Genomic DNA, 17,346 nt, shown 5'->3' with positions numbered 1-17,346 from the left:
TTTCAGGAAATGCTCTTAGATATTTGGCTTTAGCATTATCAGCTTTTAGACACAAAGTCCCATATTAGACATTATGAATGCCAACCCTTAATACATCATTTAAAATGTTAAAAGCATCGTTCGCAAAAATGTTCTCCCATTCTGTAGGTTATCTGTTTACTCTGTTGATAGTTTCTTTTGCATCTGAAAAAGATCGAATATCTGGCATCTATAAGGAACTTAAAATTACAAGAAAAAAAACCCATTAAAAAGTGGACAAAAGACATAAACAGACACTTTTCAAAAGAAGATATACTTGTGGCCAGTAAGCTTATGAAAAAAAGCTCAACATCACTGATTATTAGAGAAATGAAAATTAAAACCACAAAACCATAATGAGATACCATCTCACACCAGTCAGAATGGCCATTATTAAAAAGTCAAAAAACAACAGATGCTGGTGAGGTTGCAGACAAAAAAAACAAAAGGAGCATGTATATACTCTTGGTGGGAGTGTAAATTACTTCAACCATTGTGGAAGACAGTGTGGTGATTCCTCAAAGAGCTAAAAACAGAAATATTATTCAACCCAGCAATCCTATTACTGGGTATATACCCAAAGGAATATAAATCATTCTACCATAAAGACATATGCATGAGTATGTTCACTGCAGCAGGATTCACAGTAGCAAAGACATGAAATCAACCCAAATGCCTATCAATGGTAGAATGGATAAAGAAAATATGGTACATTCATGCCATGGAATACTATGCAGCCATAAAAAAGAATGAGACTGTGTCCTTTGCAGGAACATGGATGGAGCTGGAGGCCATTATCCTTAGCAAACTAACACAGGAACAGAAAACCAATACTGCATGTTCTCACTTATAAATAGGAGTTAAATGATGAGAACACATGGAGGGACACTGGGAACGGACACTGGAATCTCTCAGAGGGTGAAGGGTGGGAAGAGGGAGAGGATCAGGAAAACTAACTAGTGGGTACTAGGCTTAATACCTGGATGATGAAATAATCTGTACACCAAACCCTCATTATACACGTTTACCTATATAACAAACCTGTACATGAACTTAAAATGAAAGTTAAAAATAATAATAATAATAAAAGGAAAGGAAAAAATAAAATATTAAAAGCAAACAAGCAACAACAACAAGTGAGCACTGAATGTGTGGCTCCATCCTTGCACAGATTATGACCATCACTACGTCCTCCCTACTCAATGTATGGAAGCCTGAGGACAGCAGCATGAGCATCACCTGGAGCTTGCTAGACATGCAGGCTCTCAGGCTTCACCCTGACCTACTAAAACAGAATCTGCATTTCTACCAAGATCCCTAAGTGATCTGTTTGCTCATTAAAGATTGAGAAGTGCTATCTCAGTGTCTCCTTGTGACTACTCTCTACTCCTTCTTTTTAACAGACACTGCGAAGTCTACACAGAAGGGAGGCATGCATTCATATGGATAAGGAAGACCTAGAGAGTCATCTTTGCATGTTCATTGGAGTTTTAGGAGAATTTTCACCTATTTAAAAATTAGAGAGTCAGAGCCTATTAGTGAGTTAAGGGTTTATCTTTTATTGTGTATATCAGTACATTGAGATCACTGGAGAAAAGCTTCATATATTACTTTTCTTGAATGTTAATCAACATCTTTCCACCCTGAAAAAGTTAATGAACAAATGTACAGCCAAGCAGGCCTGAGAACCAAGCCCAGTTCCCAACAGCTCCAGTCCACTGAAGTCAAAATAGAACACATTTTGACTACCTAAGGACTCCCTATTATGTTAGATGGGTAACGTGATACATGGTTTAGGGCTTTTTTCTTTATGATTTCTTTTCCTAGTTTAGAACCTGAATTTCAACTTCATAGTAAACCACAGTGTTGCAGTGATGAAATTGTAAAGAAAACCTGCACTCACAATAAGACATCGTCAACAGGTATGCAATTGCTCATGCACCAGTTATTGGGCCACCCACTGGGTCTGTTATGGCTTGTCTCCATATTTCAGAAGTCACTCATAAAAAAATAAATTAGGCCAGGCGCGGTGGCTCACGCATGTAATCCCAGCACTTTGGGAGGCCAAGGTGGGGGGATCACAAGGTCAGGAGATTGAGACCATCCTGGCTAACATAGTGAAATCCCGTCTCTACTAAAAATACAAAAAATTAGCTGGGCGTGGTGGCGGGCGCCAGTAGTCCCAACTACTCCGGAGGCTGAGGCAGGAGAATGGCATGAACCGAGGAGGAGGCGGAGCTTGCAGTGAGCCAAGATCGCACCACTGCACTCCAGCCTGAGTGACAGAGCAAGACTCCATCTCAAAAATAAATAAATAAATAAATAAATAAATAAATAAATAAATAAGCCCATTTTATAAACATTCTGTGACCCTATCCCCAAGTGCTTTCAGATATCCCGATCATGCTAGGACACTGGTCATTAGAATAAAGACTTACAGCAGCTCACATCGATTGCAGAAATCATTACAAAGCCAAAGCCCACAACTCCAAAAGAAGATTACAAAAGTCTCAGGCATACTCGTAAAGCTTGTCACAAGGCATAATTTCTCAGTCTCCCGGAACCTGGCACATAGTCAGCTTAAATAATGCTTACCAAATACAACAGTCTTGCAAGAGCTTTCAAATCCAAGCTTAGAATATATCAAATTTTAGATACCGTGAAAGACGGTGTCGTTTCTCGATCAACAGGGCGGTGAACATATATCCTTCCGTTCTCATGATCTTCAAGAGAAAACAAACCAATCTCTGGATATTCATCCACACCAGGTCCACTGAGTAGATACATTAGCGACATGTTATCAGACATATTATTGAACAGCTAGAAGGAGGAAAAATGAAAAGGAGGATGAGAATAAGCCACTATGATAGTCAAGTATCAAGGCTAAGAATCAATGGCATCTTTAAGAAATTATACCCAGCAATGGCACATCTGCCAAAGAAATAAACAGATGGGCAGAGATGCAGGAGCAATGGTGTTGAACTGTTGGCTGCAGTTTGGTCTGTAATAGTGACAATTTGGAAATAGCATAAATGTTCATCGACATGAAAAAAATAATATAGTGATACTTCCTTCACATAGCATGGGATACTCTGTAGCCTTCAAAGATGTATTTACACTGCCATAGAAAGACAGAAAGATGAGCAGGACACATCGCTCAACAAGAAAGGCAAGCAGAACAACACACCAAGTGTGATCTCATTTCTTTGACGCAGATTCACATCAGAAAATCTGTAAAGAGATATCTGGAACCACACATACCAATTTATTTAATATTGATTATCCCTTGAAGGAAAGAGAAGTAGTGATCACACAACTAACATTTAGAAAGAGTTTAGAATGAGTGGGCCTACAATATGCCTTGCTTGCCTTAACCTATTTAATCTTTAAAACATCTCTGAAATGTAGGCAATATCATCGACCTCATTGTACAGACACATTAAGAATCTCTAACCTTAAAAAAAAAAAAAAAAAAAAATCTCTAACTTACCCAGCAAGGACGTGGTGCAGTAGGAATATGAACCCACTCCCTCCCCCTGACTCTTAGGAGTATATACTTTTAACCACTGAGACTTGAAAACTTTCTGTACTCTTTATATTTGTTTTTTAACAGTAGGCATGTACTGTTTCCTTTTTCTAAGAATCACAGAATGTCACAGAATGTCAGAGCTTAATCAGTACATAATTCGAAGGGCCATTGGTACCAGGAAGGTAGCGGAAATAAACAACATGAGCCTGGTGGAAAGATTCTACCATTCCAATACCATGTGACTTTTTCAAGGCGGTGCTTGCCCTCAGCAAGAGGGAGGAAATAGGGAGTGGTGGAAACTGTGGTATTCGGAGTAACTCAAGCCCCACCTAATTGTTGTCATGTGGGAATGTGGGTTCCATGTGGCCAGAACTTTCCACTTTTAAAAAGTCTCTAGAAGGGCAAAATTTTTAAGACAGTGTCCCTATTTATTTATTTATTTATTATTTATTTTATTTATTTATTATTTATTTTATTTTATTTTTTTGAGACGGAGTCTCACTCTGTCGCCCAGGCTGGAGTGCAGTGGTGCAATCTTGGCTCACTGCAAGCTCTGCCTCCCGGGTTCATGCCATTCTCCTGCCTCAGCCTCCGGAGTAGCTGGGATCACAGGCGCCTGCCACCATGCCCGGCTAATTTTTTGTATTTTTAATAGAGATGGGATTTCACCATGTAGGCCAGGATGGTCTCGATGTCCTGATCTCATGATCCGCCCTCCTCTGCCTCCCAAAGTGCTGGGATTACAGGTATGAGCCACTGTGCCCAGTCGACAATCTCCCTATTTTAAAATAATATTTAAACAAACAAACAAACAAACAAAAACCTCTGCATGGGCCAAATAAAGCAGACCTGTCAGTTGAAATTAACCACCCTGTTGCTGTATGAGATTCTCATCAGACACTCACACGGAGAAGTGACTCGCTCAAAGTCACATACCCAGGTAGAAGTAGAGTGAGTTCTAGAACGCAGGCATCCTGAACCCCAGGCCAGTGCTCCTTATGCTCTACTTCACTCCCTGGCCTCACTAGCACAAAACCTTTCGAGACTTAATCTTCCTGGCCAAAGGGGCATGCTGACTCAGAGGCCATGATGGGGTCATTCCTTAAGAGTAGGCACCTCACCTCACCAATCAGTTTGGGAAAGGGTCCCGGGTCTTCCTCCTCCAGCTCCAAGGTGGTGATAACCCATCTTCTCTTGGATCGCCGTAGAGGCTGGTAGCTCTTTCCCTGGAAATTATAGTGACAATGATGACAATAAGGATGGCAGTGATGCTCACAGCCAGGATTTATCACACCCTTGCTTCATGTAAAGGCCCTGTGCTGACACTTGGCCTGCATTCTCTCATCCCCACAACAGCCACCTAAGCTTGGAAAATCCAAGTGCCTGCTTCTTAAGAAGCTTAAGAGTCATATTGAGCTGGTACCGATGGCCCTTTGAATTATGTACTGATTTAGCTCTGGTATAGCTGTGACACTCTGTGATTCTTAGAAAAAAGAAACAGTACACGCCTACTGTTAAAAACAAACATAAAAAGTACAAGAAGCTTAAGAGTCAAGCTTCTTAAAAAGCTGTAGAGTCATCTCTAACCATGGGGCAGATGCCACCCAATGATCTGACATGGTTCTTGAGATAATTTTAGGAGCTATCCAGACATAGCATTAAAGATGACTGTCTGCTATGTGCCAATGGCTGTCTTACGGTAGACATACAAACCGTTGTTGAGAAAGTTTTCCTACTTCCATTTATCTCTCAATCTTCCTGAAATTATTGATGATTAGGTGCTGATAGAGCTTTCATGCCTCTCTGTCTACGAATACCCCTTTTAACAAATGTGCAGACATGTACACAAACAGAAAGAGAGTGACTTAGACTCAGATCTTGGGCTCAGATATTTGTCAGGTAAGGGAATACATGAAATTTAAAGCATTGTTTTGTTTGCATTATATATTTTCACAGTTGCCATCTATTATAAGTGAAGCTGGTTTCTAGCCACATTAATTTGATCAACAAAAATGCAAGTTCTTTTTTAAAAAAATTGCTTAATGATAAAGTGAATTGACCAAGAGAACAATACCAAGTAAATAATCACAACGTGGCACGAGGATATGGCAACACCTCACAGTGGTAGGTGCATGACTGGTGCAATGGAAAATAGTAAGTCCAATATATTCTAATTCCATAAAGAAGAAAGTGATGTGGACAACCTCCAAGCTTGTGGTGCACAGTTGAATTTTGATGTTCGCAGGCTGCTCATATTCTAATTAGACATAAAAGCATCATCTGCAACTCTCTGGCAGTCCCTCAAGATTCTAAAAGGCCACACGTGGTTCTGTTTTCTTTTCTGCAAACCAAACATTGGTAGGCACTAAAGCCCTCTAAACTGCAATTCTGTCTCTAAGTCAGGTGTACAGACTGATTTTATCTATTAAGAAACTGATTTCCAAACCTCACCTTTGTTTGCTTAGTAAGATCATCTGTTTCCTGTTGGACACTGTCAACGATACTGACCTTAAAAATAAAAATAATGTTAATTAGTAGAGAATATACTTATCAGAATCACATGGAAACTGCCTGGAGTTGCACAAATCTAGAATTAGAAATGACAGAAAAAGAACTTCTGTATTTAGTTTTGGTAAATAGAATTTCTTACCTCTACATCTTTTTTTTTTTTTTTTTTTTTTTTGAGACGGAGTCTCGCTCTGTCGCCCAGGCTGGAGTGCAGTGGCCGGATCTCAGCTCACCACAAGCTCCGCCTCCTGGGTTTACGCCATTCTCCTGCCTCAGCCTCCCACCTCTATATCTTAATTCATGATTACCACTTCTCTAACTATAGGAGAAATAACGAAAAGAATTCTGATTTATTATTACCAATGGTGGGGAGACATTTAAAATTATAAAATACTACTGTTAATTAACAAAGCAGGCAGCAGAACTTGTTTATTCAGGATGAGCACAGAAGTATTTATATGTACACATGTAAAATAACACCAAATATTAATTGGTGATGAGCTTTAAGTGGGTTTTTCTTTTCTTTTTTTTTTGCCCCTTTTTTCCTAGGCATTATTTACAATAATTAATAATATAATAGGCATGGCACTTTACATTTACATAATGACTTAGAGTGATAATACTTATTTATAATTTGTATCTCAACAATCCTTTCCCTTCCTCCAAAAAATACATGTGCAAGACTGTTGAAATAGAAAGAGATAAGTTGGCCAGGCATGGTGGCTCACACTTTTAATCCCAGCATTTTGGGAGGCCAAGGCAGGTGGATCACCTGAGGTCAGGAGTTCGAGACCAACCTGACCAATATGAAACCCCATCTCTACTAAAAATACAAAAATTAGCCAGCCATGGTGGCACGCGCCTGTAATCCCAATTACTTGGGAGGCTGAGACAGGAGAATCGCCTGAACCTGGGAGGCGGAGGTTGCAGTGAGATTTGATCACACCACTGCACTGCAGCCTGGGCAACAGAGCGAGACTTCATCTGAAAAGACAGAGAGAAGGAAGGAAGGAAGGAAGGAAGGAGGGAGGGAGGGAGGGAGGGAGGGAAGGAGGAAGGGAGGGAGGGAGGGAGGAAGGGATGTAGGATGGGGAAAGGCCCTGCAATGTATGGTTAGAACCAGCAGCAAACGAAAGTGTGAGAGTGGGGAGGGAGAGAGACAGTGTGCAAGCAGGATGACTAGAATAAAGCGAATGGGGCAAAAAGTATAAACAACTGGTGAATTTTCACACAGGGTATTTTGGAATTCTTTGTATTTTCCTTAAATCTTACAAGTTTTATACCAAAACAAAAAGTTATCAAAAAAGACAATTTCATGAACTAAGATTGGGTATTCAATTTAGCATTAAGATTCTTGCTAATTAATATAAAACGGGAAAGTCTGTCTTTAAAAAAATGAAACGTTTTTAATAAAACCTTTTCTTGTTATACAGTCTTCCTATTTAAAAGAAAATTTGATAGCAAAATGCTTTAAGCATACAGAAAGAAATAGAGAATGGCATAATGATGCCCATCACCTAGTTCTATTAAACCTTAATACTTTTACCCTATTTGCTTCGAAGTGTTGAGATGTAAATTGTTACAGATAAAATGGAAACTTCCTGTGTACCCCTCCCTCATCTCACTTTTTCCTCAGAAGAAACTCTCATCCTAAATTATATTTAGCATTTCAATGCATGTTTTTAAACCTTCACTATATATCTGTGTGCATAGATATAGCTATATATTCATAACAGTGTGTAATTTTTGTGGTTTTAGATTGGACTTTTAAATAATGGTTCACAGTAAGCATCATCCCATAACTTATTTTGTTTTTTTACTTATCATCGATTTTTCATTTTGGGGGAGGATATGTGTGTTAACACCTACAGTTCTAGTTCATTCATTTTCATTGCTGTAGAGCATTTCACCATATGAATAGGCAATAATCTATTTATCTATTCTCCTAGTGATGGTCATTTAGGTTGGTTCCAGTTCATGATCAAAAATGCTATGGTAATAAACATGCATGTATATGTGAAAAGTTTCTCTGTAGCAGCAATTTTCAAAGTATGGTTTCCACAGCCCTGTAAGAGAGTCCACAAGGCCAAACGCTTTCCTAAGAACACTAAGGCATTGTTTGCCTATTTCGCTGACTGACATTTGCACTGATGGTGCAAAACAATAACATTGGTGGGTAAAATTGCTGATGCCTCAACACAAACGAAGGCAGTGGTACCAAACTCCCAGTAATTTACTCAATTACTATAATTGCTTGAGAACTGATGAAGTAGTAAAAACAATATTAATTGTTCTAGGCCTGGCGCGGTAGTTCACGCCTGTAATCCCAGCACCTTGGGAGGCCGAGCGGGCAGAGCATGAGATCAGGAGATCAAGATCATCCTGACTAACACGGTGAAACCCAATCTCTACTAAAAAATGCAAAAATTTAGCCGGGCGTGGTGGCGGGCGCCTGTAGTTCCAGCTACTCGGGAGGCTGAGGCAGGAGAATGGCCTGAATCTGGTAGGCAGAGTTTGCAGTGAGCCCAGATCGTGCTACTGCACTCCAGCCTGGGTGACAGAGCGAGACTCCATCTCAAAGAAAATAATAAATAAATAAATAAATAAATAAATAAATAAATAAATAAATAAATTGTTTTAAATGGCAACACTTGAGCACACATCTTTTAAATACTCTTTGTGAGTGGATGGGAAGTACGTACAAAGCACTGCTGCTGCACATCAAGGCAGAAGGTTTATCTCAAAGAAAAGTACTTGCGTGATTGCTTGAGTTTCCAGCTGAACAGGCCACTTTTTTTTTTTTTTTTTTAGTGGAACACCATTTTACTTGAAAGAACAACCAATAAACTGATGATTCATGCCAGGGTACTTGATACATGGTTCCTTGATCATGAGCAAAGTGAGGCTTTCACTTCAAGAAAATCAATCAACGCACAGTATCTGCTCCCACTGACAAATGTAAGCTTTCAAGCAAAAATCAGAATTTTAGAAAACTTGTGTCTGCCAATATGAGCATGAAAGCTTCCTAATATTAAAGATTTTTATTATAATAGCAATTTTTTAAAATTTTATAGTCTGAAATATGTCCGCATAGGAAATATCTGCATAACTCAATAGCCAATAGCTTCCTAATGATCAACACATCATGTTCTAAAATCACACACAGGTAAAAGAGTCATCCAGAGTGCAAGAGAGACCAGTGGATTTTAATGGAACAGAGTAGGGAAAATTCATTGATATGGTTTCAGATTCTACACAGTAAATAACTGTTAAGACATTACAGTGTATTGAGTTTTGGTGCAATATCAAAGAAAAATATTCACAATTTTCTGTTCCAGGTTATTAAAATATTCCTCCGTTTTCAAATATCTGCGTGAGGCCAGAATTTCTTCATATACTCCAACCAAACAAATTCACAACAGACTGAATGCAGAAGCAGAGAGGAGACTCCTGCTGTCTTCTTTAAAGCTGGACATTCAAAATATTTGCAAAAATATATAGATAGTGCCACTTTTTCCACTAAATGGAATTTATGGAAAAATATGGATATTTTCCAAAATATGTGCTATTTTTATTACCATAGAATGGGTTTATTATGGTTATGTCCAATGAATTGAGAAATATGTTTAAAATTTCCCTGTTTTAATATCTACCATGGTATCAGGAAGTATAACCCACATAAGCTAAATCTCTAGGACTGATACCTAAATCACTAGGGACAGAGCCTCCACCCTGGTTGCCTCGTCCTCGTCAGAATCTATCCTTATTTATCCTTATTCACATTACAATACAAGAGGCCATGGTGGGTGGTGGGCGGGTGATGTTATTGGGCTGTATTGTTAGCATCAGGGCTAGTGATAATATTTGTTTCCTGGCCAGGTTATATTTCTATGTATTTACCTGAAGGGAAAGAATGTTTAAACTCTTTGAGTTCTGAAATCTCAAACTGAATTTTTTAGACAATGAATGCTTCTTGATTAATGTCAGCAGTTTTAAATTAAGGGCCTACCCAGGTGTATAATTTTTAAATGGAGAAAATTGTAGTTTTTGTAAAAGATAAAGAAATTAATTCTGTTTCTGAAACAGGTGTATTTCCAGGTGGCCAAGGTTATTAACAAGGAATATATTGAGGTTTCTTGTTCCCTCTGGGCCTCAGTTTCCCTTTCTGTAAATTGAGGGTATGAGACAAGGTGTCTTTAAGTGCTCTTTCAACACTGAAGTTCTGTAAATTCATTTTATTATGATAACACATAAACGGCACAGTTGACAGTCATGTAAGAGCTGGCTGAAGTGTTCAAAAAGAGGTTTGAAATGGTGGATGCTTATACTTTGCCGGAGATGCCTTAAATTTCACATCGTTGTGTGTGTTTCATTTCTCCTCTCTTTATGCAAGCCTTAGAAATTAACTTGAGATCTCTCATCTGGGTGATGCAGGAAGATGGAAATTGTTATATTTTCTGTAATGATTTTATAAGTGCTCTTATTATATTTCTCATCCGTGCCAATTTTAGGCAGTCTGTCCACAGAGAAAATCTTTCCGAAGATTTGCATAATGCTTGCTAGAATGCAGTGCGGTGGGCCTGGGGTGGGGTGGGGGGCGGTTCTTTCTAGTTGCTTGTTCCCTCAGCTACCATGTCCACCAAACCACGTTATCAGAGGGGGCCAGGAAGACATACGATTGCATGGTCCACCCTGCACGTGATTTGACAGATGGCTCTGGACCTGGGGCATGTAACCAACATCATTCAGGCTGGCCTGGCTGAGCAGCCATGGCATCTTTTGGGAGAAAATTCTCTGAATGAATGAAGATGTAATCTGTAACTATACAGGATACTAAACAGCTAAGAGGTCTAGATAGAAATAATTCTTTCCCAAAATGCTTGGAAATATTTCATTTTTAAATGCAAGCTTTTATTTAAGCAGAATTCGGGTCCTAAAAATCAGCAGAATTTGGATCCAGGACTCTGTTCTGCAGGTTTATGTCTTTGTCCCAGATTCAGTGACAAGTAATGAGAAGCCATAGGAAAGGAGTCTTTCTTCCCTCTTCGGTCATTTCCAGTCCTGACAGCCGATGAGTCCTCAGCTTGGGGCTGGGGCAGGCTTGAAAGACCAGAGAGGAGAGAGGTTTTAAAAGAATGAAATCGGACAGTTAGGAAAGTCTCTTTTTTGTTTGTTTGTTTTTGGACAATGAGAAAAGCCTCTTAAGCTTTCATTCAGGGAGAATTTGGATCCTAGAAATCACAGAATTTCCTATGAGAGATTCCTCTAGAGATTCTTTTAATCTGTACCCAATATCTGTATTCTGGGCTCTAGAGCAGAGCAGTCCTGGGAAAATCTCTGTGAATATGAGAATGTCCCTGCTGTACTGGCCAGTGTGGTAGACCCTAGCCACATGTGGCTAATTGGGCCCCTAAAATGTGGCTAGTGCTAGTGTAGAACTGAATTTTAAATTTTGCTTAATTTTAATTAACTTAAATTGCCATATGTGACTAGAGGCCAATGCAGATAGTATAAAGTATTGGTTAAGCATGTGGATTTGTAAGTTTAGAAGACCTGAGTTTAAATCCTGTTCTATGGGCAACATGGCAAAACCCTGTCTCTACAAAATATATAAAAATTAGCCGGGCATGGTGGCCCATGATGTAGTTCCAGCTACTCGGGAGGCTGAGGTGGAAGGATCGCATGAGTCCAGGAGGTGGCGGTTGCAGTGAGTGGAGATCATGCCACTGCACTCCAGCCTGGGCGGCAGAGTGAGACCCTCCCCCCACAAAAAAATCCTATCTACCCCTCACCAACTATGTGGTTTGGGGCAGGTAATTTAGCCTCTGGAGTCTGCATTTCCTCATCTGTGCACACACATGCACACCCCCTACATATGTAAATGTATAAGTGAATGTATGTATTTGATCCTCACAACAGCCCAATCATGAAGGTACTATTATTATTCCTTTTAACATACAACACTCACATGCAAAGTGCTCAGGATGGCAAAGGCTACATAACTATCTCCTCTTTTTCCTATTCAAGTCTCTAGGCAACATTTCCACTGGCATCTCCCACAAGCAACTCAAATCCTACATGTTCCAGACTGATAGCATACTTGTATTCTCACAAACCTGCCCATCTTAGGGGCTCTCTAACCACAAAAGACACTTACCTACTCATTCCAAAGGTCATCCTTGATGCCTCTGCTTCCTTCATCCCCACCTCCAAGTTCTGTCAAGTTCACTTCCTAAGGCCAGCTCTTCTCTGTCTCCACCCCAAACAGCTAAAGTTTCCACCACCTTGAGAACCCACAGGATTGGTCTCTCCTGTTCATTCCATCCTTCTGTGGTGGGTTGAATTGTGTCCCTAAAAGCATATATTGAAGACCTAATCCTCAGTACCTGTGAACGGGACCTTATTTGGAAACAGGCTATTTGCAGATGTAATTCTTAACTGAATTACAGTTAAGATGAAGTCACACTGGGTTAGAGTGGGCCCTAATCTAGTGAGCAGTGTCTTGATAGGAAAACACAGACACAAAAAGAGGATGCCATGTCATGACAGGGGCAGAGACTAGAGTGAAGTAGCTGCAAGCCAAGAAATAGCTGGGATTGCCAGCAACCCACCAGAAGCTGGGGAGAGGCCAGGGAGTGTCCTCCCAGTTTCGGACAGAGTTTGGCCCTGCTGACACCTTGATTTCAGACTTCTGGCCTCTAGAACGGCAAAAGAGTACATTTATCCTATTTTAAGCCAATGTACCAGTTTGTGGTTCATTGTTTCAGCAGTCAGAGGACACTAATATACGTTCCTAACACATTCTCTGCACAGAGGCTTGAGTGATCTTTAAAAGCACAGATCTCACACCCCTTTTCCCCCAGGGTTTTTACTTCTCTTAGGACAGAATCCAACCTGCTCTGTCCCCTGCTGACCCTCTCAGCTTCACCTCTGACCACACTATCCTCACCTTCTGCAACCCCTCACTCTGTTGGCCTTAAATGAAGGGCCAAAAGAATAATTCAGTAAAAGCATAAATGCTAACGATTTATTAAAAGGTAACTCAATTCAGAATTTCCCAGATTGGTAACAACGCCACCACCACCACCAACAAAAAATCGTAAGTGGCTTTTCTCATTGTACAGTTTCATTCTCTTAAAACTTCCTTCCTCTCTGGTCTTTGAAGCCTGCCACAGCCCAAAGGTGAGGACATATGAGCTCTCAGGCTTGGAAATGACGAAAGGGGAATAAACTCCTCTTCCTTGGCTTGCATTACTTGTCACTGAACCTGGAACAAAGACATAAGCCAGCAGAACAGAATCCTGACTTGGTGATTTGGCTTCATGTCCAAATGACAAAGAAAGGGTGTGGGGATTTCAGAGGAAAACTACCGTGGACACAATAGCGCTCCAGCAGAAATGGTATCAGCTTGTAAATATGGAGAGCTGAACAGGGGGACGTAGGTATCTCTTATAGATGTCACAGATGGCAATAAGCCAATTCGGGGGGCGGGGATGTAAAGGAATGGAATGGAATGTTACTTGTAGCCAATTGGACAGTTATTGAGCACCTGCCAGGTGTAAAGCTCTTCGCGAGTTAAAGGTCCAGCATTTGGATTGCTAAAAACTTCTTATATCGGCCGGGCGCGGTGGCTCAAGCCTGTAATCCCAGCACTTTGGGAGGCCGAGGCGGGCGGATCACAAGGTCAGGAGATCGAGACCACAGTGAAACCCCGTCTCTACTAAAAATACAAAAAATTAGCCGGGCGCGGTGGCGGGCGCCTGTAGTCCCAGCTACTCAGGAGGCTGAGGCAGGAGAATGGCGGGAACCCAGGAGGCGGAGCTTGCAGTGAGCCGAGATCGCGCCACTGCACTCCAGCCTGGGCAACAGCGTGAGACTCCGTCTCAAAAAAAAAAAAAAAAAAACTTCTTATATCTATTGAATCATGTTCTCTTCATCTGCCTTGATTCCCGGGAATCCACATAAAGCCGCTGTCATCAGTAACTGAAGTAAAATCCACAGTCCCATCACCACTGCCCACCCCACCTGACACACCCTCAGAAGTCAATTCATTTGCTTTGGCGCTGCACTCATATGCCAGAGGGAAGAGAATTCAGGTCTGTTTCCTGATGAGACTCATTGTGGGTAGGAGCAGGAGCGAGGGAAGGATGGGGACAGGATTTGATTTGGACTATATTCAAATCCATGCAAACATGGGCTATTAAAAAGGACTTCTACAAAGTATTGGAGATCAAATTAATGTGCTGTCTGACTAAGGAAACTCTTAGCTCTTGACATGGCAAAATGTGACCAAGAAAATTCTCCAAACCTCAAGCAACTGGTATCAAACAAGTTATCCACTTTCAGACAGGGTTTTCCCCCTATTTTGTTTATTGGTGTATTCCCAGTGCCTGGCCCAAAGCAGGTATCCAGTAAATAGTTTTAGCATGAGCTCTCCGTGAACATAGCCAACCATTTTCACTGTGATGAGAAAAACAGAAAGACACAGACATAAGAGCACATTGACTGGGCCCTTACTGAACTGTGAACCTAATAGTAGAGATTGATTCTCTAAGAGAAGATGACGTTTATCTGGGAAAGGATATTGCCATGGGAATATGTGTGCCATGGTAAACGATGTGCAGAGTCAGGGCGGTAGAGGAAGATAAAGGTTTTCAAAGGGAAAAATAAAAAGGATTATATCATTGTTTTGAAATAATTGTCATTGGCTACAAAGATCAATAGCAAGGGTGACACCGGTCTGAGGTTGCACAAAAAGTTGCTGGGAAGATTTCTTCAAAAAAGTGTTTTTTGTGTAAGGTTTTAATGGCCTTTGTGCAAAGTTGTTATTTGTGCAGTTTTTGTGATAGTTTTAGTTATCAAGCCTACAAATGTGAGAACCCCCTTTGCATAACCTTCTTTGTGTCTATATATCAGGCTTTGTGCCTGTGTGTGTGTGTGTGTTTTAATATAAGGAACTCCATTTTAATTCTGACAACTTTCGCAGTACCAAGGGCTTTTACGCATTTCCTCATTCATTGTCACAACCACTGGCTCAGATAAATTCAATTATTAGCTCTGTTTTCAGGTGAAGAGAAATAGACTTAACAAGGTTATGTTAAAAATCCTGACACCCAGCACACTCCCAGATCAGCTCAACCTGAACCTTCGGGGGCAAAACCCAGGCACTGAGATCCCTGGAAGCTCCATAGGTGAGTTCAACTTGATCCAAGGTAAGGACCAAAGTTAAGCTGGCCCAGGTCCCCAGCTGGCCGGGAAGGAGCCTAGGTCAGGACGCCAAGCAGCCCAGTCCGGAGCTCACAGTTACCAACCACTGTGCTGCTTCCCGCCCTCGGCTGATATTCAAAGGAAGAAATGATTCCCTCTCCCTAGCTGCAGAAAGCCAACGAAGCAGATCCTAACCAGCAAGCACATGTCCACTCTAAGTACAAACAGAGCAAGCCCATAGGTTTCGAATCCTGACTCCAGTAGCTTGTATTCCTTAAACAGTGGCAACTGGGGGCAGTGGATTTAGCCCTCCCATCCCCGTGGGTTTGCTCAAATTGCCTTGGATACAGACAACTGAGATTTCCGCAATCTTATGTAAAGTGTGAACAGAAGTATCATTATAAAAATTGGCAGGGCACAGTGTCTCACTCCTGTCATCCTAGCACTTTGGGAGGCTGAGGTGGGCAGATCACCTGAGGTCAGGAGTTTAAGACCAGCCTGGTCAACATGGTGAAACCCTGTCTCTAATAAAAATACAAAAACTAGCCGGGCATGGTGGCATGCGCCCGTAGTCCCAGCTACTTGGGAGGCTGAGCCAGGAGGATTGCTTGAACCTGGCAGGAAGAGGTTGCAGTGCACTGAGATGTCACCACGCACTGTAGCCTGGATGATGAGACTCTGTCTCAAAAAAAAAAAAAAAAAAAAAATTGTGTGTTGAGTGGGTGAGGTGGCTCATGCCTATAATCCCAGCACTTTGGAAGGCCAAGGCGAATGAATCATTTGAGCTTAGGAGTTCGAGACCAGCCTAGGCAACATGGTGAAAATCCATCTCTATAAAAAATACAGAAATTAGCCAGGCATGGTGGTGAGTGACTGTAGTCCCAGCTACTCGTGAGGCTGAGGTGGAAGGACCACCTGAGCCTGGGAGGTTAAGGCTGCAGTGAGCCTTGATCATGCCACCGCACTCCAGCCTGGATGATGAAGCCAGACCCTGTGTCAACAAAAGGAGAAAGAAACAAAGAAAGAACTTGTGTGTGTTGATGTAAATAATCTCACTAAAAATAGTGTGAGCTATATAAATTAGTTTTAAACAAGTCCCTTCTCCTGCTCCCACTGTTGCCCCAAACAGCCTAGGACGCTTAACTTCCCTTTATATAAATCCAGAGCCCCTGCTACCTAAGCCATTCTCAAGACAGCCAGCCCTGGGTCCCAGCAGGTCACACTCAGTCCCTCTCACCTCCCTTCTAGAAGGGGCAGGGCCAGCTTGCACTTTGCTTTCAGTTCCCTGCACCTGAGCACTAGGCTCCAGGCTCAGCTCACCAGCTTACCTGCAGCAGCCACAGCAGCAGCGCTAGAAGCAGCAGCAGCAAGGGGTGACTCCTGGATCTCATGGCCATATGGGAATACCCAAGACAGACTCAGAACGTGCAGCTGCTAACCAGTCCTCCAAGCTGGGGATCCCGCCGGAGCCACACACCTCCTTCTCAGTCAGCAGCTTCTTCTCCAGTGGTTTCCAGGTCACTTTGGCCCAGACACTTTCATCCCAACTTGCTTTTCTTGCATTTATCAGAGTGGGGAGGGTGGACTTGTAAGCTCGAACATCCGTTTGCCACAAGTAGAGTTCCTAGGAAGGGTGGGGTAGGAACTGAAGCCACCATGGTCCTGCACGTACACAAAAGACTGGCTGGGGTCTGACCTCAGGAGCAACAGCTCAGCCAGGGGAAGTGAAACCAGCACCTATTGGAAGGTAGAATTATTTATTTCTTTGTTTCCTTGTTTGTTCTAGTTTCCAAGTAGAAGGCCCAATCATCTCTTTCTATAGGAGGATACGTTAGTGACTCTTTTCTATAACCCCCATCCTCTTGAAACAAACAAACAAAAAAACTAGAAAATGACCGCAAGAATGATAACTTTATTAAGGGGAAGGGATGAGGAAGAATGAAAGAAAAGAAAAAAACAACTTTTACTTTCCAAAGCACTAAAAATCCTTATTCCAACAATATCCCAGGGCTCTGGGGTTTGCAAATTATTTCTACTAAAACCTCTTTTAAGCTTAGATTAATCTGCCTTTTTGAGTTTGGAAT

The 17,346-nt window shown here is 41.5% G+C and overlaps 1 protein-coding gene across 1 annotated transcript in view; it reads right to left on the bottom strand.

Moving 5' to 3' along the window:
- Positions 1–17,346, bottom strand: part of CDH26 (cadherin 26) — a 63,265-nt gene that overhangs the window by 42,904 nt on the left and 3,015 nt on the right. Inside the window, exons 3-6 of the mRNA XM_015148686.3 lie at positions 16,591–16,999; positions 5,999–6,055; positions 4,669–4,773; positions 2,677–2,838 (exon numbers count right to left, since the gene is read on the bottom strand). Coding sequence (XP_015004172.3) covers positions 2,677–2,838; positions 4,669–4,773; positions 5,999–6,055; positions 16,591–16,659 — 393 coding nt within the window. The 5' untranslated portion in view covers positions 16,660–16,999. The remainder of the gene's footprint in view (positions 1–2,676; positions 2,839–4,668; positions 4,774–5,998; positions 6,056–16,590; positions 17,000–17,346) is intronic.

The sequence above is a fragment of the Macaca mulatta genome, chromosome 10, assembly GCF_049350105.2.
Source record: "Macaca mulatta isolate MMU2019108-1 chromosome 10, T2T-MMU8v2.0, whole genome shotgun sequence".
NCBI lineage: Eukaryota > Metazoa > Chordata > Mammalia > Primates > Cercopithecidae > Macaca > Macaca mulatta.
The sequence above is the reverse complement of the archived record's forward strand: the minus strand, read 5'-3'. Positions and strand labels throughout refer to the sequence as shown.